Source organism: Excalfactoria chinensis, chromosome 25 (genome assembly GCF_039878825.1).
Source record: "Excalfactoria chinensis isolate bCotChi1 chromosome 25, bCotChi1.hap2, whole genome shotgun sequence".
Taxonomy (NCBI): Eukaryota; Metazoa; Chordata; class Aves; order Galliformes; family Phasianidae; genus Excalfactoria; species Excalfactoria chinensis.
Genome location: NC_092849.1, coordinates 550,070 through 575,750, shown reverse-complemented (window position 1 = coordinate 575,750; position 25,681 = coordinate 550,070). Strand labels below are relative to the sequence as shown.

The following is a 25,681-nucleotide window of genomic DNA, read 5'->3' as shown; positions in this document are numbered from 1 at the left end:
CACTAGGCTGAAGAATGTGGTAGTTTTATAATGAAGGCTCCCCCCACTTCACCCCACTGCCTGAGACCCATTCAAAGCTGCCAAACTCAGACTACTTGTGACCTAAATGGGATATAAATCCCATTCCCCAGAGAGGAGGAGTTGTTGCAATAAACCACAAAGCAAAACTAGAACAGGCACAATTAATTCCCTGCCAGACTGAAACCTTTTGCAGTTCCACAGGAGGACAGAAGTAGAAGTAACAGACAGAAGTCAGCTAACTGCGAGCAAGTGGAAGGTGCTCAATTTGCAGAACTCCGAGAGAATGGAAAGCATACATCTGCTGTATTTTAAGTCAAATCTTACTGGATTTTTGCATATACGGATTTTGTGTCTGGTTCTGGCTGCCTGTATCTCGCTGTAGCTTCCTTTTCCCGTTTTTATTCAACCCGGTAAGTTCTCAAACTGCATCTGGCAGAGCTTCCTCTTTTGTGTGCATGCAGTCGCTTGTGGCCTCTGCTCACTTCAGTACTGCACGCACTCTGTGCCATGGCTGAAGCCCTCAGGTTCTTCTATTTCCAAAGCAAAATAGCTGATCCATAGTTTTTCTTCATCTCGTTTCAAATGTCTTTTTGAAGTAGCTATTGGGGAAGAGTAACAGTACCTGCTGGTACTCTGAAGTTTTGCCTATACAGTAGCTGGTACGATCACACAAACCAAAACCTCAACTAAAAGACTGCCAAACCTATTTCTTTCATGATATGCAGACATTATTACTTTTACATCCTGATTCTTTTTGCTGCACTGCGGCTTTTCCAGCCTGAAAGAGAGGAAAGTGACATTCTTCAGAAGGAATACAGTCTCTCTCTGTTAGATCTCACTCAGCTTCATGGGTAGCAAACGCATATGGGCATAAGCAAACAATTAGAACTTGTGCTTGTCACTTCCCCTCTATAACAGTTAGGTTTCAGCTGTAAATGTTTGCTAAACCACCACACAAAACCACAGGCTGGAGGCCTGCAGCTCTGTCTGTAGTGTACTAATATCAAGAATAAGTGGAGTCAGCTCTTTCCAAACTTTATTAATTTGACCATGTGTTTTTGCAAAGCCTGAGTTGTCAAACTTATCACTTGAGAGGAAAAAAGCCCAGATTGTTTAAAACAAGCAAAATATATACCCAATTTTGTGTCCAAAGTATGTACAGGGGAATTAACAAGAACAGTTGTTCTGCAGATTAAGTTATAGCTTTGTAAATCCATATTCGTGCAAGGCAGAAGCCCTTAAGTGGAGTTTGTTCTAATAGTTTTGGAGCAAGAGGAGGAGTCCATCTCCAGTCCTGCAGCCACAGTGAACTCTGGGGATCCGCTCTGCTTCTGCTCAGTACACAGTGCACCAGTTGCTGCCATCGCTGGGCATCAGTCCCCCAGTGATGAGGAGGATCAGATCCACAAACCACCAGATCCCGAGACCCCCCAGAGTCAGCAGCTTCCCCACAGCAGTGCCTGTGTGGCCGAGGCAGAAGCGATCCACTCCAAAGCAGCCCAGGAAAAACGAGTAGAGCAAAGTAGTGATGAAGTAATGGCCAGTGTACCTGCAGCGGGCGGCCGCGGGGTGGGTTAGAAGGGCAGCCAACCTTTGCCCCGCTGCCCCGGGGGGGGCCCCCCTGAGCCCAGTCCCGGCTGCGGCTCACTCCAGAGGGCCCCGACCTGCCGCAGGGCCCCTACCTGACGCAGGGCCGGCTGCCCCGCAGGAAGCTCCGCGGCTCGGCGCACTCGATGCCGTCCAGGGCCCGGCACTGCACCCGCGTGTGGTCCACGTCGCCGTGTGCCTGTCCGCCGAACTGGCCGGAGAGCGGGCGGGGAGCACCGAGCTCAGCCTCAGCTCACAGCCGGCCCCCGCCGCCCCCGGCCCGGTCCGGCCCTCACCTTCACGCAGCCGTGGCCCAGCTCCTGCTGCGCCGTCGCGTTCCCGCCGTGATCCACGGGCTCGTCGCACTCCACGAACTCCTCGGGGCTGCGGGGGAGGAGGAAGCGGTGAAGGCCGCGCCGTGGGACCCCATCTCCGCGCGAGGCCCGGCCCGGCGCTCACAGGTACTTGCAGAGGACGAGAGGCGCCTGAGGGTCGCTGTAGGCCCAGGTGGCAGCGGGCGGCTCAGGGCCCAGCGCCTCGGGCTCGCTGCCGTTGTGTGGGAGGCCGCGGGAGGCGCCGTGCAGCAGCAGCAGGTTGCCGAGCAGCAGCACCGCCTGCCCGCACAGCAGCGCGTAGCCCAGCGGCCCGCCGCGCCGCGGCGCCATGGCGGCGCCCGCTGCTAGGAAACGCCGCTTCCGCCTACCCAGCCCTTCCGCGTCCGCCACTGCCGTCGCGCTGCCGACAACCAATAGGAGCTCGCGTTCTTAGCTCGGGAGGAGGGAGACCGTCGCCGGTAACCAATCAAAGCTAAGCCGGAAGGAGGAGAAGCAATGAGGAGGTGCATAAAAGGCCCGGATGCGATTGATCGCTTCCGGCGGCGCGGCAGCCAATCGGAAAAGAACAGAGGCGGGACGAGGGAGGAACCCGCTTCTTTTAAAGCGGCCACGGCGGTGTGAGGGCCTGAGGAGGTTTGGCCCGTGGGGCCCGTGGGGCCCGGCCATGTGTGGTTCCTTGTCCTGCCCTTCTTGGCTTGTGGGTGCGTGTTCTGTGTGCTGTGGTAGGAGTGTTCCCCAAGGTACGTGCTGTAGTTGTTTATGAGGAGAAGTAAGGCCTGTCCCAGTTCTGCCCCCATCCAGCTCCTTGCATACCCCCACCCTCTCATTGGCAGGGCAGTGCAGGAAGCTGAAATGCCCTTAATGAGTGTAAGCTCTGCTCTGCAACATCTAAAATGCCAATGTGTTACCAATGTTATTCTCCCTATCTAAAACATGGTGCTGTAGCAGCTACTGGAGGAAAAATAACTGTCCTAGCCATAGCCAACACAGAGGGCTTCCAAGTGGCTCTATCAATATGTTAAAGATTGCATAAGACATCTGTGAGCTCATTGGGGTGTGGCTTTGGAAATGTCTCAAAGATAAATGGGGACCCAGTGCTTTCATTGTGCTTCCTGTTAATAGGAAAGCATCTGAGGCAGTCAGCTGGCAGAATCTGTGTATCCCAGCTCCTGGTGCTCCTTGTAAAGAGAGGCTGCCACTGGGAGACCCCTTTGGCCCTTATCTGTTACGCTCAGAGCTGTAGAAATCACTCCTTAAGGGCTGTCTGAATGAAACGTGGGGATAAACTGAAGAGTGCTCAGCAGTATAAAAGTAGAGAGTTGGAGATGAAGATCCTGCTATTAACCCTCTAAATCTGCTGCTCTCTTTTTTCCCTCAGTTTTCTTCTGCAGAGGAATACCAAACTTGACCTCACTCCCCAGTGCTTTGAGGTCTTTAGATTGGAAATGCCAAGCACGCTTTGAGGCAGGTATGTGGTGTTCATTAATTCCAGTTGGCGGCTGGGCAAAGCATGTAATTGGATAAGAATGTATTTGGGCAACAGAACCATTACCAATGGTTGTAGGTGCCAGTCAGCCAGCGATCACTCAAGCAGTGTTAAGGAGTGTGCTTCCTAAGCCAGCTGGATTGTTGCTGGTGATGTCAGGGAAGTCCTGACTGCATCCAGAGTCCTTAATGTGTTTTCTGTGCAGTGTTTATAAACAAATGCCACGCACGTGGCATGTGGAGAGGATGTGGAAGCAGCAGGGCTGAGGTTATAAAGAGAACATGACACGTCTGCCTTTGCTATTTAAAAACACTGTTATATATTTAGCCTGTTTAGTTGGAATCCTTGGAGCCTTCAGTCAGGCAAAGATAAATGTTTGTCCTTCAGTGAGAGAGAGAGAGAGAGACTGCAATGCCCAGCCCTAGCAGGAGGGTTTCTGGGAAGTTTCTCTTCTTGCAAAGAATTATGGAAATAACTGACAAATGGCACACCTCATTTGGGGAGTTTGTTCTGTGTCCTCTCCCATTCCCTTGCTCTCTGTTTGAGCACAGGACTCACTGAACTGCAGTCCTGCAGCATCTGTTGTCCAGCCCCCAAAGGCTCGGTGGGCCCACAGGTATCCATATAGACAAGATTGATTCCAGAGCTGGCAGGTTCACATTTGGCCCAAAGTGTGTGGTTAAAATCCTTTCCACCTCCTTTCTGGTTTGTTTATGCAGTTTGGGGCTTTGAGGTGTGTTTCTGTATTGTAGGGCTGCAACAGTGGTAGTGAACAAGTCAAAGGAGATGTGTGCAGCTCTTGCTAAATGCAAGGCTGGGAATCTCATGCCCCTCAGGCAGGAACCACTTTTTCACAGTGTGATTCACGTTTGTGTGTTATTTGTACAATGCACAGTGATAGCTGTGTGATCTGTGATAAGATCATAATCCCTGGGAAGCCTTCTGTACCTCAGGTAAGATATAAGCTTGGCTTATGAGCAGCAATTGGGTATTACCTGACTCAGAAGTCATGCACAACTTCTGTGAGGGCTGAAGATGCACATCCTGTATCCCACATGGTGTTTTTCCTAACATCAGGATGGAATAAAATTCCCTTACCTTACAGAATTATGTTACTTATTGTGCTGGCTTTCTGTCTAGCTTTGTGCTGTGGTCCATTAGAGCAAGTAAAACTGGCTTCAGGAAACGGAGTTGTTTCCTCCATCCTGCAGGAACAGGAGGTTATCTGCTTGCTAGAGGCTCCAGGGAAAGAACCCCAAGTCAGAAGTTGTTTTCCTTACAGCTCTGGGGAAAATAAAAAGGCTTTAGATTTCTAGAATGTGAAGGGCCAAGTGGCCCTGCTCCTTAACTCCTTAACTGTTCACTGCAGTTTAAGCCTTAACTGTTCACTGCAGCAATAGCAGTTTTAAGCCTCCTCCTGTTTCTTCCAAGAACTCATCATTAGGCCAAAGGAAAAGGCTTGCACCAGCTGCATTCAAAAGCCACTTTTCAAACACCATAGATAGCAGCCAGACCCGTGAGACTGTGGGTGTGTGCAGGCATACACTGTTTATACTACAGCACACACTGTCTACTATACTGCAGCTTCTCCACAACCTGCTCAGTGACGTGACTAATTTATCACATGTTGTTTATGCTGCCTCCACTCAGAGGAAGGCACTGAGCTCTGTGTTTTGGAGACGTGTTTAACGCATGGCTGTGCATTAAGAGGCAGGTTACAGATGTGATGCTCTGAGCGGAAGGCAGTAAACTCTGATGATGTTTTATTCTGGAGGTTATTTCCCTTACTCACCTGTATCATGTGGGATCAGTGTGTGCTCATGTGAAGCTTTATCTCCGTGTGCTTCACTCTGTAATGCAGGTGATTGTTTTGGGTCAAACTCTAAAGGGTCCAAAACTCTAAAGGGGGATAATAGATAAAAGATAATAGGGCCAAACTCTAAAGCTGGATTCTGGCAGTCCTTGCCACAGGAGGATGTGTACAGACGTTCCTCCTCAACCAGCAGAACTCTTCCAGAGCTGCAGTGCTGCTCCTTGTGGCTGAGGTCAGCCCAGCTCAGCACCATGCTGCAGGGCTCCAGTGTTGGGTCAGGGTTGGTGCTGGGCTCCTGTTCCAGCAGTGCTGCTGTGGGCGGCACAGTGCAGCTCTCATCAATGCCCCACTCCTGCCCTGCAGCCTGGCTGTGTGAGCATTTCTAAGCACCTTCTGTGTGGGATTTGCACAACTACTTACAGGGCTGTCCTTTAGCAAGTGCCCATGTTGAGCCCAAGGCTGCTGCTGCTGTCAGCTCATGTGGGGCAGCTCTCAGACACACTGGTGCCATCATGCAGCCAGCTGAAGGCTTCGTGCCGCTAAGTGTAGAACATTTACATCTCCTGCAGATTTGCTTCCCAGCCATGTTACACACAAGCTGGTTTTGGGCCTAGCTGTCTGTGTCCTCACCCCTCCCGTTCCTAGAGGGATCCCGTGCCAAATGGGAGCTCTCATCGGATTGTGCTTTTGTAAAGCTCCCCCACAACGCTCGTCCCCCCGCCCCGCGGTCCTGCAGCCTTTGGGCACCGGCTTCCATGCAAACAGAGCTCCGGCCGCCTCTAAATCCGCAGCTGGGGGTCTCATGTGGAGCCAACAGCCCCCCGAGCAGCGGGCGGTGCCCCCGGCGGCCGCCCCTTGTCCGTGGTGCTGCCGGCGGCGGGCGGAGCGGCCCCGCCCGGGGGCGGCGCGGCGCAGGCCCCGGCCCGGCTGCATAAGCCCGGCGCTCTGCCCGCTCCGAGAGCCGAACGGCCGCGGGCAGCGCAGGGCCGACGTGGGGCACGATGGCGTGGGCAGAGCGGAGCTGCCTCTGCCTTCTCCTCCTGCTGCTGTTAGCCGCGCCCGCGCTGCCGGGCCCCGCGGGTGAGTGCGGGACGCGGCCCCGGGGTGGAGCGGAGCGGAGCGGGCCGGGGGCGGCCTCTGCGGCCGGGGGCGATGCGCGGACCCCGCTTTTCTCCCTGCCCGGCTCCGGGGCGGCCGGAGGGTGACAGCGCTTCGGGTCCCGCTGCTGTTGGGCCGTGCGGTGCGGCCCGTGGGATGGCGGGGCCTTTGTCGTGGGAAGCCTGGAGCGTGGGGCTGAGCTGCTGGGGTCTGCCCGGCTGCATGCCGTCACTTTGTGCCGCTTCAGAGGGATGCTGGGAGGGATGCACGTCTGTGCTCCGACTGTGCAGGTGACTGCTGCACATCCTGGACCCGGATGGGCAGCGTGGTCACAGCCCTCCCAGAAGCAGGGATGAGCAGGGGATACAACGGCACTGGTGCCCAGCTTGAAGGATGCTTGTGCTGTCCTTCTGCACAGAGATGGTACAGCTGTGGTGTCTGTGCTGCATTTAGAGTGCTGGGGAGCTGGGCTGCCCCTGTTCCTCATGCACAGCTGCAGCCATGGTTGAGGGTATCAGGTCCCTCCAGGCAGCTGCTCCCTGTGCAGGATCTAAAGTGCAACACAGTGCAATGTGTTGACACCGTGCTCTGTTTATAGGCTTTTAGTGAGTTGACACTGTGCTCTGTTTATGGACTTCTAGAGAATTCAAATGGTGCTCTGCTGTGGGCTTCAAGGATGCTGATCCTGATGGTCCATGTATATGATAGGCTGTAATGTCTCATCTGTTGTGCTCTTTCTATGGAAAGAGTACCTGCAGCGTGTTAAACTTCTGCTTGTCATGAATGCACAGTTTTATTGTCAGGACTTTGAGGAAGCTTGTCTGAAGCAAATAGTGATGCTTCATGCTGAGAAATAATGCTCCTGTGCTCTGGGTGGCTCAGCTGTGCTCACTTGGCACCCTTTATGCTGCTTTGAACTGGCTTGGAAGGTGGCTGCTGGGTGGTCCTGCAGCCCCAGGTGATGCACCCATGGGTGCTTGTGTGCACCATGGGCTGCTGTTGGAGGAGGGTTGGTGCTTCCATTGGGAGGGTTGGAGCAATGGGTCAGCGGTGTTACTGGTGGTGTGTAGGCAGTGCTGCTCTGACAGCTCTGTCCCAGCTAGTCATCTTCAGTCTGTGACGAAGGATAATAGACCTTTGTTTCACGTCTGACCTCGGATGGGAGGGGAGAAACAAGTCACCTGCTTCAGCGCATCCGGACACCTCCAGCTTCTTGTGTTGGGATGTGAGTGCTGTGGGTGCTCCCCAATGAGGTGAGATATGAGGCACAAATGGGGTGTTGCCGGAAACTGCTAATTGAAAATTCCTGAATTAATGTAATGGTAGAGTGACAGGTAGCTGTAAGGGGTTGCGTGTCACGCAGCTTTTTCCCTCCTCTTTGTGTCTGCAGAAGACCTCAGCCTTTGGCTGTGTAAATTCATAGAGAACCAAAGCAGCATTGCCATAGGCAGCGGCTTTGCTTCGTGTTTATGGCAGAAGGAAGTTTGAAGCATAGCTTTGTAGTTTTTGCCTGTCTTGAACGTTCTCATTGCTCAAGATAGAGTAAAAAGAAGAAAGTTTATTAGCTCAGCTCTACTGAGTTCTGTGATTGAATGTGTGCTGCGTGGTTTCCTTTGGAGCCCAAATGTAGACAGCAGCATTTCTGAGCAGATGCATTCCCATGAACTTCTGCTGTGAAGGGAGCTGACATCCAGAGGGCTGCTGAGATCTGGAGGAAGTGAGTGGGCCCAGGGAGCAGCATGGGTGGAAGGGCAGGGATCTGCTGGGCCCCCAGCCTGAGAAAAAAGGGTGTCTGGGTGGGTTCTGACATCTGGCACCGTGGTGTGGCTTTGCTCTGTTCCTCTGCAAAGTGAGGTGCTGTGACAGAGGGTGTTAGTGGTGATACCAGGAAACGAGAGCAGTGGTTCTTCTGTCCTGCAGACTGATCAGTTTGGCTGTGGAGAGGGCAGAAGGAGTAGTAGGAGTCTAGACAGGAAGCACTTACAGCATCAGTATGAGGGACATGAGAGCATTCCAGCAAATATTACCACAGAAGTGCTCAATATCCTCTTTAACTTCCAGCACCCCCAGTAAAATGTGAAGAGCAGTTACGTTAATCATTCTTGTCTGGTTTAATGCTAAGCAAATATTTCATCAAGTGGGTGAACGTGCTTCTCTTGCTGTGACATCTGGTCATCTTTTCCTACCTTCTGAATACAAGGAGACCTGCCTTCCCCAGCACATAACAGGCTGAAGTGTACCACACAAGTGATCGATGACTGAATGTCATTCTGCAAGGACATCTGTGTCCCTGATCACGCAGGTCTCTCCTGAAACTGCCTGGTAAAGTCCTTTGTGGTTCTGATAATGGGATACAGAGAATGCTTATTGAATTTGCAGTCAGATAGGATTAACAGTCCAGGTAATATGGGAGTGAGAAAAACGTCCAGCAGTAAGGTGCAGCTTTGAAAGGACAGCTGCAAAATGCCTTTCTGAGGTGGAAGTAATTGTCTGGACAGTATGAATGGGGTGCAGGAGTGAATTGGCAGGAGAGGAAATGAGCCTTAGAGTAGTAGCTTAAGCTGCCAGTGAATCAGCCTTGCTCCTTGGTGTGGGGAAAAAAATAAACATGTGGAGGTAAATAAATACACAAAGTCGTCTTTCATGAAGCATAGGAAGTCTGACCAAACCTTTAAATCAGCTTCAGCCTTTCTCCTGCTCTTCCTCAGAGCAGCAGGTGGGTGTGAGCTGGGTGCATGCAGGCTCCCTGCAGCCTGCACTGGAGCAGCTGCATGCTGGAGCTTGGCTTTGTGCAGTGGGACTGTTCTGTGGTACCAAAGCTGGCAGCTGAATCTTCTGTTTGTTTATTTTTCCTATTGATGAGGAGTGTCTATCTGATCTCACTGTAACAGGCCTGGGAAGGAGTTACACTAATAGAAGGGTGATGAATGGGGTGAAGTGTTGGTGTAGGCGACTGTGGCTGTGTTGCTGTAAGTGAGCCAGCAGGCATGCCGTGGTCTGTGAAGGTGGGGATGCTGCCTGACCTCTGAATGCAAATCATACCTGTCAGGGTAAGGGCCTGATGTCTGACCTCAGTGTCTGAAGAACCCTAATATGGCTTGTTTGGAGGGCTTTCCTGCTCCCACTCACAAAGTTCTCACTGCAGATCTGGGGCGGGGAGGGAAGGTGATTCATTTCTTCCCAGTTGCCTGTGTTGTGCCTGGTAATTAAGGCAGCCTTTAATGAGACAAGATAAATACAGTGGTATAGTTACTTCTTCCTTCTTGGAAATAGGATGGGATGATAAGCAATAGGGCTCCCAGGTACGGGGCACAAAGAGCAGTGCATGAAGGTTATTGCAATCTACTGTGCTCAGGAGCCATGCTCATCACATTACAGTAAGATTTTTCAACAGGCAGTGGGGTAAAAGCTTAAAAAGAAAAGACAAAGCTTATCTTGGGAGAACACAATGTGAAATCTTCAAACATACAAAGCAGCTGAGTATCTGGGTTTGGTTTTTGCTGTTACTTCTGCACCTCCTTGAGAACAAATTGCTGTGAAGTGAGTTGTCTTTGTACACTAAGGTGTGGATGGATTCTCATGGGCAGCATCCATCCATCCATCCATCCTGGAGGGTGGCATCTTCCTGCAGGCATTGCTGGTGAGTTTTTTGCACAAGGAAGGCATTGTACCCATGTTAAGGTCTGCAGCGTGGCGGTGGTGAAGTGGGGGAGGACAGAAAGCTGGAGGAGAGGTGTCAGGATGCTCTGAGAGCTGGAAGTGATTTGCCCGTACTGCTGTGCCTCTGAGAGCTGCTGTTCCCAGAAATCCCTCCCACTGCTTTGCTCGATGATTCACTCTCCCAGCTGCTGGGGAGGGGGGGATGGTGAGGGTGAGGGGGGACTGGGGCCAATGGTTCTGTCCCTGTGATAAATGCAGTGGGGTTGGAGCACTGCAGAGCAGCGCTGTGCCCCCTGGTCTGGGGCAGGATGTGAGCTGAGACGTGTGACTGGAAATGGAGAGCAGTGCCATACTGGAGCAAATGGTGCGATGGGTCATCTGGGAAGGAAGTGGCCCTTCCCTGTGTTGTGCTTAGGCCAGGGAGGTTCTGACACTGTACTTTCTGTGGCCTCTGAACGTAAGGGTTATTTTCAGGAAGTTTCTCTGATTATTTTGTACACTTCTTTCCCCTCCAGCAACCACAATAATTAATGAGACTTTTACTGCAGTGTGTGTCCCGTGGCTTTCATTTCTTGAGAAGAAATCCAGCCTACACCCGTGTGACAGAACTGCTGTGTTGCAGATGGTTGTACTGCGATACCTCTGCATTCTCTGAGCGATCTGCCTGCTTCTGCTTCCACAAAAATAAAACCACGACAGGCACATGATGGTGCCAAGGAGCACAGCTATTCCCTGCCCCTGGGCCCAGCAGCTCGAGCTCTCCTGATGAGCTCACCGATTCCATTGCTATGAGCTAGGAGAAGTGCTGCTGCTAATCCTGTGCAGGGCGGCCCAGGGAGCAGCTCCAGGCAGCAGCGTGCTGATGGGGAAAGTGATTAGCGTGTGCAATTTGTTATTGTTTACATGCCTGTGCAGAACTTGCAGAAAGTGGTGTCTCTTTTGTTGTTGTTGTTGTTCAGTCAAGTGATCTGTCTGTTGCGTATGCAAATAATTTATGAAGGAATCTGCAAAAGGCTGCTTGCTTGCATTTGTTCTGCCTCAGTGGTTTTTATGAGGTCTGTAAGTGCTCTCTAAGAACACAAGGAGTGCTGGCTCTGTCAGCAGCTTGGCGAGATGTGCAGAGCTGAGGGTGCAGCACAGAGCTCTGTGGGGCTGACTGGGAGCTGAGCACTGCTGGAGCCCCAGGGGAGACAGGAGAGGCTTCAAGCAGGGAGCTCGGAGTCCTGGATTTGGACCTGTCCTTCTGTGTGCCCTTGAGCAAGTTATCTGTGCTGACCTGCTTTAGGTGCTCTGATTTCTGCTAATGAAAAGAGATGGAATATGAGATGGGACTTGCCTGTGGCATTTTCTCCCCTCTGCCTCATCCTTCTGGTTGTTCGTTTCTTTGGCCAGACTAAATTGGTGGTCACAATTCTCTTTTGCTTTCTAGGCTTCCAGGAGATTTCTCAATTGTCTTCCTACGAAGTTATAATCCCACAGAAGTTAGGAAGAGAGCGGCGAGAGACCTCCAATGTCTCCTCAACACAGGTACTGGGTTACCAATGCCTTCATTTCAGTATCTTCTTCCTAAGTCTATTAAACATCAACCTTAAGTTCTCACAACCAAACAAATCACCAGAGTCATCTTGCAGCAAATAAGTATCCCTCCTTACAAAAGACATCCCATCTAGCATCCACATCCAGCTAAGTTCTGGGAGATACTTCCTTGCTGCAGAGGCTACAAGCTGCAACAAAGGATCTTTCATCTGAGTATAAAAGGCAGGTATTAGAGTTGTTTGTTAAGCACTTAATTTAGTGTTAAGCACAAGTGAAATCATTAACCTGGGAGATGCTGAGGAAGTGACTGGAAGAAGCCCTGAGCTGCCTAGTCATGCTTTGAGCAGTGGTTGGATACCTCAGAGGTACTTTCCAGCCTGTGTTGTTCTGCTGTAATCACAAAACCAAGGGCTGCACACCCCGAGGTATTTGGATTAGACCAACTGTTTTAGTCACAAATCTTGGCAGAATTTAATATTCAGAAAAATGTCTTAAAGTGTATTGCAGTCATTAGTAGCCCTAGTAGTGCTCTTGCTGTGATATTTAATGCAGAGCTCAGGTGATTCAGCTTACCCACTTAGCAACTGGGATCCTTCCTTGTTACATGGAGCCAGCTCACTGTATTCAGTAATAAAACAGTATTGTCCTTTCCAGCTGTAACTCACAGTTTATCTGTGGAAGTCTTATAAACAAGGAATATGAAAGCCACAAAACTATTTTGAAATAGCTTCCTTCATGGGACTCTTCCCCAACTACTCAAGAAATGCCAGATTCTGGAGGTAGGGACAGTTATAAAATAGGCTTCAGGCTCACCCGCACGTGCTTATTTCTGCTGAAGTGAAACCAGCAAGATCTAACAGGGAAAGTCTGTCTACTCAGGGTCAGGCAGCTTCCATGTGTGGAAGCAATGTGTAGAATCCTAGCCTGCTTTGTGCTGGAAGGGACCTTTAACAGTCTTTTATCTTTACATTCAGGACAAGGTGTCGTATTCTATTAAGATAGAAGGAAAAGAACACACGATCCATCTGAAAAAGAACAAGTAAGTGATGGAATTTCTTGATTTTTAAACTCCATCTGTCGTGTCCAAGTAAGAAGGTAGCATGGCAGGTAGCATGCTAGTTTTGGGGCTGAGGTTCTTTATGAGAAGGGCAGACACAACCTAACTGTGAGAAATCTGCAGAGAAACTCAGTGAAAGTGAATCCAGTCACACAGTCTTGGCTATGGACCAGAATGTTGAACTGAACCCTGTGATCCTTCTCAGAGAAGGAAGCAGTAGTTTGCTCTAAGGGGACCTGGGGAATCGTTGAAACGATTCTTCCCTTTCACATCTAAAAATAAACAAACTGGGCTATATTTCAAGTCAATATTTTTGCTTTCCTCTGGGTTTTGTTTGTTTCATTTTTTCCTCTGTCTCAGTAGCACAAGACAAACGAGGAAGCTGATTTTATCTCCCAGGTCGTAATATCTGTAACTTACAGAGAATAATACGTTGTCTGTCTTGCTTTTAATTTTTAATGGGATACTTGCAGCAACAGCAAGTAAACATATATCAGGCTATTTCCCTTGTAATACCATCCTCATATCTTGGATTTTGCTGCAGGAATCCACAATTTCTTTGTTAGTTTTTGAGTGTTTTCCTTTGAACATTTCATCATTTAATTGTGATTTATGCATTAGTGAGAGTCTTGGTTAGGGTCATCCTACTGTCCTGCTATAGCATCATTGTCAGTTCCTGCTCTGGTATTTATTCTTCTCTGTCCTTTACCTTGCAGAGATTTGCTACCCAAAGATTTTACAGTTTATACCTATAACAAGGAGGGGAAGTTGCAATCTGAATACCCAGATGTCCAGGTAGGATTTCTTTCCTACTTGCATAGCATTGCAATTAATCCACTGAATATGTTTGCAGCTCTCTTTGTCTGTGCAAGCAGACTGCCTGCTAGGCTGCCTTTGAAAATTTGATTGCTTCTGTAGGGTAGGAATTAATAGCAGCTTGTGAGCTGCAAAAAGCATGAGAATATTTCTAATGGCTTCACTGCTCTTACAAGTCAACATTGTTCCTTTGAAAGGGGAGCATTAGTCACATGATTTGTAAGATCTTGTGTTTGAAAACAGAGCACCTGAGCCGACTATTTCCTTCCTGTTGAAAAAAATAAAACAAATAAGAGAGAAAAAGCTTTTTCTGCACAAGATCACAGAAGGCTCAGTGACCCTGAAGGGTTATTATGTGCCCTAGCATTAACTGCCAAAAGCACAGGCAATGTCATTTACCTGACCCCTATCATAACACTTAAAAACACAGCTGCAAGAGAATACTGAATGCCTTTGCCATGTATTATGAACTCGTTTAGTTCTCAAAGTGTCTAATGCAGAGGACAGAATTGAAGTATTGTGCCTTTCAGGACCTACTGTACCACTGAGGTGTTCAGGCAGCACAGTGCTGTGGTGAGGACAGCAGATGTTGGCCTTCTCCTCGCTAGCAGGAGGCTGCAGACAAGCCAGATGCTCTCCCAATGGTTTTTATCGAAGTCTGAATGATAATTTGGCTCAAGTCTGCAGGGAGGGGCTGGCCTGAGAATATTTGAGGTGGGGTGAAGGGCAGCAGTTCAGAGCAGGATAGCTTAATGTCAGGCTAAGAAATCCAGTTGCTAGATAATGCTTCTGAGCCCTGCTTGTCAGCGTTACAGCAGGGTCAGCTCTGAGTCCAGCTTCAGGTAGAATGAGTCAGTGAGGGGGATTTCCAGCTCAAATGTAATTGGTCCTCTCGAGTTGTGAGGAGCAGGTGCTTTACAGACCAGGACTCAGACTGAATCCCTGTCTCCCTGTATGCCTGACCTCTTGGTTAACTTCTCATGTAGAAGTCCTGATGGCATTAAGGCATATGAAGAAGGTTAGATGCGTGCTAGAGGAGGAAATGTTGTTACATTTTGGTAGAGCCATGGGAAAGTTAAAAGCTGCAGACAGATACAGGATGCCTGGTGTCTTTAACTTCAGACATATGCACTTGAATTGCAACTACTGCTGGTCAGTGGCAGAGAGCAGTTATGTGATCAGAGGTCACACTGGATGTGCAGATATGCCTGGAACATGTGTGTAATGTGCCTTTGTTTTCCTGTGTAGGATCACTGCCATTACCAGGGATATGTGGAGGGGATCCCAGACTCTGTTGTTGCTGTCAGCACTTGCTCGGGGCTCAGGTAGCAAACTTACCCTTTGTTGTAGCTGTCACATGGGTCTCACAGCTCACTGAACATGAAACAAAATTCTTGCTCTGTTTTTAACTACTGTTCAACCAGGTGGGAATCATTGACAGGGACCGACTGCGATAGTGTATACCTTTGTGTGGTTTTACTGCAGTGTCTTCAGTTATCAAAGAATAACTGTTGTTTTGTTTTACTGTAAAAACCTGCATAACTATCCTGTGTTTAATGCATGAATTCTCTGCACACTAACATGTCTTAGGGGTTTGGTGACAATAGGGAATGTCACCTATGGGATTGAGCCCATGGATTCATCCTCTGGCTCTGAACACATCCTGTATTCATTGGATAATGTGAAGAAAGAGCCCTCAATGTGTGGAGTAACCACCGAAGGCCATGAAGAGGGGGAACATACAGGAGAAAATCACCATCCTAGTATGACTCAGCTGCTACGAGTAAGTGCACCACTGTGTTCTCCAGTCCCCTGTAATGGATTTCATGAATGTTCAGCTAAGAATATGGCAGCAGCTTATCAGATTTTTCTGGGGCTTAACACATACCTAAAGGTTTCATATCCACTGGGTTTTCTGTGCTGCTGGAAAGCTCTGTTGCCTCAACAACATGGTTGCAATTTCTGCTTCTGCACAGAACAGTGAGTGTTCAGTGGCCAATGAGATTGTTCATTGGCAGAGCATTTGGGGGCTTTTAAGGGCAGGAACATTGGAGCTTCATTGGAGAAGTTTGTTACCAAAGTATGACATCAGAAGCATATTGTGTTGTTTATTCCATTCTCCTAATAATCAGAAGAACAGATTGATGTGAAGATCTCCATTGTTGTTTAAAGGCTGGCCTTTAAGGTCACAGGAAAAACAGGACTATAGAAACATTCAAAAACAAACCGGAGGGCTGCTGGTGTTTGGTTGACACTGGAAGTCCTTGTATAGCTCAGTATTAGTATAAAATGCTCATAGGGAAATTGTCATTGCTTTGCACTACTCTTCTTGGTTTTGGCTTGTTTACATCTTGGCAGTGTGCTTTGGGTGTGTCTCTTAAGCCACTGGTTGTATCAAGTGAAATATGACAGTATATTTTTTTTTGTTGCTGTTTACACCTGAATTAATAAACTTGAAATTGCCTAAAACCTCTTTCCACAGAAAAAAAGAGCCATCCTACATCAAACAAGATATGTGGAGCTATTCATAGTTGTGGATAAAGAAAAGGTATGGCTTGGATTGTGGGTTGCTTTCTCTTCCTTCTCCCCAGGAGATGAGTTGAAAAGCTGCCAGTCTCTGTTACTTCCAAATGGATTGTTGAAAGACAGCCACACTTTAGCCAAGATTATGCAAATGTATTACACTAGCCTGTAACTGAACAAACATGTCCTATATGGTACGCCTCTGGAAAACTAAAAGCTGTCAGACATGAAGAGGTTCTATCAGCAAAGAGTTTAGTAATGGATGGAAAACATATGGCAAAAGCTTCTTCTTGTGTTTTCTTTTGGATTATTGAGCAGCTGAGTAATAGCAATGAAGATGCTGTTTTCCTGATGAGTGTCTTCCAGGCAGGGATTCAACCTCATGTATTCTAAGCAGAATATTCGGAGCCTGGCAAGAGTGACTTCAGTTACAAGTCTGCAAATTCTTGATTCATTTTGCTAAGCCTTGTCTTTATCTGTTTTTCATGACTGAGTTTCTTTGTCTTGCAGTTTGAAGACTTTGGGAAAAGTGAAACAGAAGTAAGGGAACATATGGTGCAATTAGCAAACTTCCTTGACAGCGTAAGTTAAAAATACACCATCATTCCCATTTAATGCTCAGTGTGACTTTTCAATCATTGATCCTTTTGCTAATCAAAATCGCTGGGAAAATACATCCTGTTGATATGAATTGTTTAATAAATCAGTAGGTTTTCACAGTAAGATGCATAGCACAAAACCACTTGTTCTTCTTTGAAGCTCTTCAGAAATATTTCTCCTTATCTTTAATTCCCCAGATGTACATAATGTTGAACATCCACGTCGTGCTGGTTGGCCTAGAGATTTGGAAGTATGAGAACATCATTAGCACAGATGGAGGTGCTGGTGATGTGCTGGCAAACTTTGTGCAGTGGAGAGAGAAGAACCTTGTTTTGCGCCGGAGACATGACAGTGCCCAGTTTGTTCTGTGAGTTGAGGTTCCTTCCCTTTGATTTTAAGAAGCTTATTCTATTCCTGTCTGCTTAGCCTTAGGAATGGCTGCTCACTTTCAGCACAGAATCCAGTGCAGTCTGCCGTGTTTTACATAAAAACCTTCTGTGCCAACTTAAGCATTGTAAGAAGGTACCTCTGGTCTGTGAATTCAGCATCTTTTCAGACAGATGCATTCCTAAATAATTTTTCTTGGCCTGCACTTCCTGCAATGTTATGTTTCGTATTGTGGACAGCTTGTAATCAGATAATCCTTTGTAAGGATTGTACACTGCTCAGACTTGTAATGTTGGGCTTTTTCACATGAAAAGAGTTTAAGCCTCATGCTGAGCATTGCATCTGAATGGACCAAAAGCTGTTTCTGCATTGACTATCTAGGAACAAACAACAGGGTGTGAGCTCTGATATATGACATTCTGTGTCTGTGTGATTGGAATGATTCTTTTTCTCTTAATGACCGTAGGAAGAAGGGGTTTGGTGGAACAGCTGGAATGGCCTATGTTGGAACAGTGTGCTCCAAGAGCCACGCAGGAGGCATTAATGTGGTGAGATATCTTTAATAATACTGTGAGTATGAACAAGATTTAAAGAAAGAAAAAGTGCCTTCCTGGAAGTTCAGAATCTTTAATATGAAACACAGCTGGAGTGGCACTTGTGAGGAGGTGGCAGGATTTCCCTGCTGACGTTTTAAACACCCCTGCTGTACGTTAATGTGGTGACAGAGTAACAGAATCATCTTTTTGGCATTTAAGTAAACAGTTACTTAAATTGGCATTTAAAAAGAATTCTCAGTATAGACTGCCCACTATTTTTCTCTGTTTTGCTCTTGTGCAGTTTGGAAAAATCAGTATACAGATGTTTGCTTCAATTATGGCTCATGAGCTGGGACATAACCTGGGGATGAACCATGATGATGAAAGGGTCTGTCACTGTGGAGCAAGCAGTTGCATTATGAGCTCTGGAGCATCGTAAGTAACTGATGAAACAGGAAGCTTTTCATTTTTATGTGCTTAGTTTTTACAAGTAGCTGGATAGAAAACATTATGCTTGTTCTATAACCCGAGGAATTGATTTGGTGTAGAAATCTTCTCGTGTTCTCTGTTACAGAGGATCAAGGAACTTCAGCAGCTGCAGTGCAGAAGACTTTGAGAAGCTGACCCTCAACAAAGGGGGAAGCTGCCTACTTAACGTTCCCAGGCCCGATGAAACCTATAGCATCCCCTACTGTGGGAACAAGCTGGTGGACATGGGGGAGGAATGTGACTGTGGGTCACCAAAGGTTTGCAGTTTGCCATGTTTTACAAATGCTGCCTGAGACGCCTTGCATGCTCGCTGGGAACAATCTCTGTGTAGCTGCAGGTGTGATTTCCTGACCTTCATAGAACTTCTGTTTTCAGGAATGTGAAAGTGATCCTTGCTGTGAACCAGGTACATGTCGGCTCCGATCCTCTGCTGAATGTGCTTATGGAGACTGCTGTAAAAACTGTCGGGTAAGACTGAAACTTATTATTTGGGAGTGTACTTCACTGGTTTAGGAAAGGAAAGTGTTGGCCTTGTCAGTGCATATGTGGGAGCAGCAGCTCTTGCTGTTCTGGGGAGCATCATCCAGCACCCACAGAGGGCAGCAAGTCCAAGCCTTTCTTGTTGAGGGCACACTGTGGGTTGGGAGCACTGCTCTCTGCTTTGAGGTTTGTATTTTCTGATACAGTTTCTCCCTTAACTGTCTGTTCAGATTCTTCCTGGTGGGACTGAGTGTCGGGAGAGTAACAACGAGTGTGACCTTCCAGAGTACTGCAATGGCACATCCCAGTTCTGCCAACCTGACTTCACTGTTCAGAATGGCCACCCCTGCCACAATGAGGAAGCATACTGCTACAACGGCGTCTGCCAGTACTACGATGCACAGTGCCAGGATATATTTGGCTCAAGTGAGGAAGAGCACAGTGTTACTGTTTTCCTAGCAGATGTAGTTAAAAGAAAACACTAAGGTTATTTAAAATATCCAGTTGTTTTCCTGTAACAACACAAAGAATTTGGAGCAGTGGTATTTATGGCTTTGCCTTTGCATGTCTTTTGTTACAATTAACACCGTGCTGGTGATTCAAGTAGTAATTTTCTTGCATTGAGTATTACAGTTGGGCTTCTGGCTTGTAGGGTTTGCAGAAATAACATCCAGTCTATTGTACCACTTGATAAGTGACTCTTTTTACTTGGAACTTTGTAGTGCTGGCATTTTCACTCTTTATCATATTGAACAAGCTCGTGAGCTATCTGTTTTGCATGGAAAATTGTTAGACATAGGATAATTGGGCTGGAGAATGGAAATGTGACGATGTGAGATGTTTCTGTCTCTGTTTAACCTGGTTCCTCTGTCTGGGGGGGTGGGCTGTTGTTTTCAGAGGCCAAAGCTGCCCCCAACATTTGTTTTGTTCGAGTGAATTCCAAGGGTGACAGATTTGGCAACTGTGGTTACCATGGCCATGACTACAAGAAATGTTCCAGCTGGTGAGTTGAACCTGATGCATTGGAAAGTCCCTAACTGTGTGACTGACAATTTGATTTGGATGCCATCATATTAAGTTGGGGTTTTGTAGCAGGATCAGTTGGGAGAGTGGCACTGTGCTTTAATCTAACCTTAATGGCAGTGCTTACATCATTCAGAAACCACCGTGAGATAGCTTAGAAAAGATCTGTTTTACTCCAAATTCTGATGCTGTTAGTATGTAACACAAAGCCCCCACACTTCTGCATTTGTAGGTTTTGTTTTAGGTTGTCTGGGCTCAACTCTTGCCTGTAATATTTGAAATGAGTTTGAAAGTTCAGACAGTTCTTCTCTAACTGAGTTTGAAGCTGTTGCCTCAGGGTGTCCTTGCCTTAAATTTGGGGCTATGGCGGGGAGAATTTATGCGACGTCTCCCATCGCTGATCACCTCTTCACATACAGGAAAAAGCATCACTACAGAATTTGTATGTTGATGTTGTAGGAATGCCATGTGTGGGAAGCTGCAATGTGAAAACGTGGAAACTATGCCTGTTTTTGGAATTAAGCCTGCCATTATCCAGACTCCCAGTGATGGCACCACTTGTTGGGGTGTAGATTTCCAGCTGGGCTCTGATGTCCCTGATCCAGGAATGGTGAATGAAGGCACCAAATGTGATAATGGAAAGGTAATTAGCAAGACAAAAGTGACTTGTAGGAGAGCTGTGTACCTGTGGGGTTGAGGTTTAACACGGAGGGGTGTGTGACTTGTCTTGGGGTCAGTGAGAACAGAGCAGCTGCAGAACCATCAGTATGGGAGCAATGAGCAGGTAGAAGAAGGGGGTATTTCGGTTAAAAAGTCATCTGGTTTGGTTAGCATGCATCTCTTAACTCCCCTAGGTCTGTAGGCACTTCCAATGTGTGAGTGCTTCTGTTCTGAACTATGACTGTGACGTCGAAAAGCAGTGTCATGGACATGGGGTAAGTGATAGCCCACTTGGAATGAATGCTGAGTCTCTTAAGTTTTTATGTAACAAAAACTGTTTCTGTATGACATATTCCCCTGACATCTTTGTTAGAAGTTATGAGAGTGCCATGTTTTGTTTCGTTCTTGTGTTCTTTTAACTTTTGTGTGTGTTGTTTACATGTAGGTGTGCAACAACAACCGGAACTGTCACTGTGAACCAGGCTGGGCCCCTCCTTTCTGCAATACTAAAGGCTATGGAGGAAGTATTGACAGTGGGCCTCCCTATAATGGCAAGTAGTACAAAGGCAGCTCTGGGGCTGTGGGCCTGTGTTGCTAGGAGTGGTGCTGGGCTGAGAGCAGAGTGCCTATTGCTTTGAAGCAGCTCGTTTCTGGTGGCTGAAGTGCTGGTGGTTGGCTCTTCACCAGGTTTCACCTGCTAGCAATCCTAGCCAGGGTTTTGAGCTCAAGGTGTTGCACTTCTTTCTTCTGGGATGCTAGAGATCTTTAGAGAAACTGGCCTGTTTTAACTTTCTTCAGGTAATTTCTGCCACTTTGGACCAAGTATTGGTCCAATATTGGGCTTCTTTGTATCTAAGCTCGTAATTGAAGTCCTTTCTAATGTTAGATCCAAACAAAACATGAAATTTGGCTGAGGATACAGGTTCAAATTCATGGATGTCAACAGGCATCTCTGTAAGGATGGACTGCTAGCAGTGGTGGCAGAGATGGGTACTACCCTGTTCTGATATCTGCATGTGCACCTGCAGGACTGTCAGCTGGCCAACATGGGCTAGAGCAATGTGTGTCAACAAGTCGCTATTTTATTAATGTTTATTGTTTGAGTGCAGACAGCATGCTTCGTTTGGTAGTAAATACAAATGTAGTCCCTGCCCCAAACATCTTACGGTATAGAAGACAGATACACCATAAAGAAACGGGGAGAGACAGAGGTTTGTGACACTGCATCGTTTGCAGACTTTTGGTTTGCTTTCTTTTGGTGGAGGGAAGAGATGGGTTGGGGGAGGAAATCTTGCCTTTGCTTCATGGAATTTTTTCCCCTCCCATGAAATAGGTGCTAGGTCAGTGTTTGACACAGCAAGATGCTGTATCTGTGCGCATAAAAGATACATGTATGGGTTTCCATGGGGAGAGTGGTGCCTGGGGCAGCACAATTCATGCAGGGAGAACAAAGTGAAAGGCTGTGACACTTTTCTCCCTGATAGTTTGAAGATGAAAGAGGAACCTTTATGTTGGAGAAGACTTCTGCAGTGAGTCTGTGGAATATGTAAAGAAGGGGCTGATTGTAGTCTATTAGAGGAATAGGGTGGCAGAATGAACCTGAAGACCCTTTTTCATGAGATGGTGTGGATTTCGAGGGATGCTGGATACTGTGTTGATGCAGTAACAGATGGGAGAGTCCCACTCTAGTGGGATGATCAGACTAGATGAATGTTTGTGCCAACATCTTGCAGTCTTAATAGATTCTTTAGATATTTCTGCCACGGAGAATAGAAGCTTGTGATAGAACCAATCCTAATAGATGCTACAACAAGATATTCAATATTCAATATACTCAATACTTTCTTTCTCTCCATCCTTTTGTCCCTAACAGACAAAGACAACTCATTGAGAAATGGGCTGCTGGTATTTTTTTTCCTGGTCCTACCGCTCCTTATAGCTGCTGCTTTGGCATGTGCAAGGAGAGACAGACTGAAACGATGGTTCAGAGGGTTAATGTCACGTTGTCATTCGTAAGTATGGTCTCCTCTTCACCTTCTCTTCTGCCCTTTTGAAGTAGTCCGTAGACATTACATAAGCCATTGCCAAAGTATGGAGATATATTCCAGTCCCAAGCTGTCAAGCAAAGACAGCTGCACCAAATGATGCATGTCAATTGCTCTGGGCAATGGCAGAAAAAATAGATCAATTTATCATAGTGGGAGCAGAAAAACTTTATTTTTACCTTTATGTTTGTTGTCATGTCTGTGGTGATGGGTTTTATGTTTTTTGGGCTCAGAGGCAAAAATAAAGCTGTCATAGCCCTAAACAGGAAAAAGATTATGTTGTTCCTTAGATATGTGGCAAATACCATCCTCCTGACGTTTGGTATTTGCTAGGGTGTTCTAAATCCATCTTGCATGTAAGAAGCACTTGGATTCGTAGCCTACTTGGTCGTCCTGTCAAGGTTATGTGCTCACCTAGGTAACATCTCTTGGGTTTCAGGTCACTTCACTCACCATCTCCTAGAACAGAAGGAGAGCCAAGAGAGTTCCCACACAGAGGTGTTCCACATGGCATGCCTTACCCTTCAAGAGGTGTACCCATGGTAGGAATTACTTGCTCTATCTGTTTTTATTTGTCTCTAAAGTAACTGATGAGTACAGTTTATGTTGTTACTATACCAGTAGAGGCCTCAAAGCTACCTGTGAATCAGGCTTACTCTTTGTTAAGAGGGAAATAGAAGCAGTATTTCCTAAATGGGTTCAAAAGCTCCTCAGTATTCTTTCTACTGATGTGCTTAGAAGGAAATAACAAGTGTCATTTCCAGGTCTGTTTGCAAGTGATCTTAAATTATCATCTAAATAATGAAACAAATTTAACTCTCTTAGGTGCAGATCTCTGCATGTTCTTGTTGTGTTTTATCCATAGGCCATGGAGCCAAATACCTTTCCTGTGCCATCCTACCCCATTAACCAGCATCATCAGCAGGCGTACCACCAGTCCTACTATCCATCTCCGCAGTACCAGGCCCTGCAGCCACAGAAGCTGCCTGCAAGGTTGGTTTGAGTTACTGCAAGTAAAGGAACCAGTTGTTGTGATGTATATGGCTTGTTGTTGCCTTTATCTTTGTATGCATTGGGATATTTCATCAAATATTATGAGCAGATCTGACCTTTTAGTGAAAGGAGTTTCTCCTTTGATTCACGCTTCGGAATAAAAGCACATTTGTCCTTAGGATTTGTTTTATGCTATAGTGGGCTCTGAGGGCAGCAGAATTTGACCATGGGGTGTTGGAAGTGAGCCTGAGTGGCAGCTGAGAGTCTGTGACAGTGGGTTTGGTTTGTGCTACTGCAAAGCAAGGGGAAGAGAGGGCTGCTTTGCTGTGTGCATTTTGGGTAGTGTCGGTGCATTGTAGATGATGTCGTGTGGACTCATGGCAACTTGTCTGTCTTTACCATAGGCCGCCTCCTCCCCAGCAGAAATCTGTACCTCAGGGACCTCCTCCATCACAGCAGAAATCCGTACCTCAGGGACATTACTTTCCTTCTCGACCAGCACCTTTGCCCCCCAAATAGCTTTTGACTTCTTTGGGACATTCACATGAGCTGACCTGTTCACTGAAGCAAAGCTGAAATTGCATTTGTCCTTCTTGCATCGAGTGGCCCATGGTAATCCCGGAGAGCCTTCCTTCTGCTGCCATGGATAAGGCAAAAGAGATGTTGAAACGAGGAATGTAAACCTTCAAACAAATACCTCTACCAAAGCTACAGGAACAGAAAACTTCAAACCTGTTGTTAGATCTGAGTGTTGTGGCTCTGTACACTGCAGCAGGGCTGTCCAGCTGGAAGTGCAGCAGTCTGCAGTTGAATAACCCTTTAAGTACAGCGCTCAGGACTTGCTTTAAGTTTCCCCATTTCTGCAATGAGCCCTAAAAATGAAGTTATTTGTTGTCTTTCTAAACGTAGGGTGAAGAGTTAAAGTAGTCCATGCCGTGTTCAAACCAAGGAAATCTGGCTAGTTAATTTAAACTTAGTTTGCATGGACTGGAACCCATTACCCATTTACACGTAAATGGCACAAGTGGAATCAAGGTATCAGTGTACTTTATCAGAGGAAGATAAATATATTCTGAACATGTTTATGCATGTACATATGTTTATTGATGTGTAATAATGCACTTAAATTCCTAATTTCATGCTGACTGACACTAAGCTACGTGAACATTAATTTAATGCTCTTAAATTAGTTATTGTGAGTTGCTAAGTGAGAATCTTGTACTAACTTCCACTAATGCCATAAAGGTATAAGGAAAACAAAGGTACGAGAAGACGTGGCCATTTTCTGGTTAAAACAAATGGAGTTTTTAGCTCTAGGTTTTAATTTGGACCTAAAGACTCTGAAGAAATCCTTGCAGAACGCTGAGAAGCAAATAATGTGAATCTGCTGTGACCACCTGAGCTTCTCAGAGCACTTTAAGCAGGAGCCTGTTGCCTAATGCAGTGTTGTCACCTGATCTTCAACCCTTGCTAGTGTCAGTCAGGATGCTTACATAGGCTTATTGCAGCAGGTCAGGCTGCCATCGGTTTCTGTGCCACTGCTAAACCAGGTTTAATGCAGCTCCCACAAGGAGTGCTCAGCACTTGGTGTCGCACGGCTGTGCTGTGGGTAGAAACTGATGCTGGAGACAAATAGGAGTCTCTTGCACAGACTTATTAAAGTGGGGAGAACGACCCTGGAAGGTGTGCTTGGCTTTTTCACTTTGTGCTGGCCACTGAGTACAAACTTGCTCTGCAAAGATCCCCCCATAGTATTGCCAAAAAAATCCTTCTGTATATACATATATAAATATATAGAGAGAGAGTTTGCATTTGCAGTAATAAAATACTTGAACTCCTGTGGTTTCCCATAAACATAGACTAAGATTTATAACACTAATAAAGTACTCCAGATGTCAGCTAGGCTATCACCATTGTCCGTGGGGGTCTTCTGTCCATCCCAAGATGTTCCTTGTTCCTATTGTGTCCCACTGGGGTCAGGCTCTGCCATTTCTTGGCTCTGCTTTGTGTTTGGCAATGTGGGTTCCAGAGGGGGGGGACTCACATCACAAAGTAATCCAGGATGTCCTTAATTGTACTTAAAGCTGTACGTCTGAACTAAAACTATGCTGAAAACGGTGCCTTCTAATAAGTTTTTATACTTCATTGTGCATGTTAGCAATATTTACAGGGTGGTGGTGTAGGGCAACGAACGTGCAGTTTTTAGATGTGACTCTATGGAAAAGAAGCGGCTCTGATTTTAGATGTGTTGGATATTGCAGATGACTACTGATTTCCTTTTATAAAGCATACATTATCCCTGCCCCCATTTAGCTGGGGGAGCGTTCCCACTTACAGCGCTGCCCTGGGAGCAGCAGCGTCCATTCCCATGCGCTTCCAGACCACAGTGTGTGTGTTTGTAGCACTCAGGTGTGATGGATGGGCTGTTCCCCACCCCTTTGTAAGAGCAGTGAGCAATAAACACGCTGGTTTTGTACAAACACCCTCTTGTCCTCTGCTGCTTTCTCAGGGCTGTGTGTGGACCAGCCCCGTGGCC

General features: G+C 47.0%; 2 protein-coding genes across 2 annotated transcripts; one reads left to right on the top strand and one right to left on the bottom strand.

Moving 5' to 3' along the window:
- Positions 1 to 1,043: 1,043 nt before the first annotated feature.
- On the bottom strand, positions 1,044 to 2,325 carry TM2D2 (TM2 domain containing 2). The gene is made up of 4 exons (XM_072357127.1): positions 2,068 to 2,325; positions 1,905 to 1,992; positions 1,704 to 1,819; positions 1,044 to 1,570 (listed from the first exon to the last, which is right to left on the bottom strand). Exons 1-4 carry the CDS (start codon positions 2,271 to 2,273, stop codon positions 1,357 to 1,359), a joined length of 624 nt encoding a protein of 207 aa, XP_072213228.1. The 5' UTR covers positions 2,274 to 2,325; the 3' UTR covers positions 1,044 to 1,356.
- Positions 2,326 to 6,150: 3,825 nt separating this feature from the next.
- Positions 6,151 to 25,626, top strand: LOC140262558 (disintegrin and metalloproteinase domain-containing protein 9-like). Its single transcript, XM_072356958.1, has 22 exons — positions 6,151 to 6,322; positions 11,430 to 11,527; positions 12,511 to 12,575; positions 13,310 to 13,388; positions 14,658 to 14,734; positions 15,000 to 15,192; positions 15,892 to 15,957; positions 16,443 to 16,514; positions 16,730 to 16,899; positions 17,386 to 17,467; positions 17,757 to 17,890; positions 18,030 to 18,201; positions 18,320 to 18,412; positions 18,655 to 18,850; positions 19,322 to 19,427; positions 19,907 to 20,090; positions 20,302 to 20,382; positions 20,553 to 20,658; positions 21,981 to 22,119; positions 22,592 to 22,694; positions 23,018 to 23,145; positions 23,550 to 25,626. The coding sequence occupies exons 1-22, from the start codon at positions 6,244 to 6,246 to the stop codon at positions 23,662 to 23,664; spliced, it is 2,538 nt and encodes an 845-aa protein (XP_072213059.1). The 5' UTR covers positions 6,151 to 6,243; the 3' UTR covers positions 23,665 to 25,626.
- Positions 25,627 to 25,681: the final 55 nt, after the last annotated feature.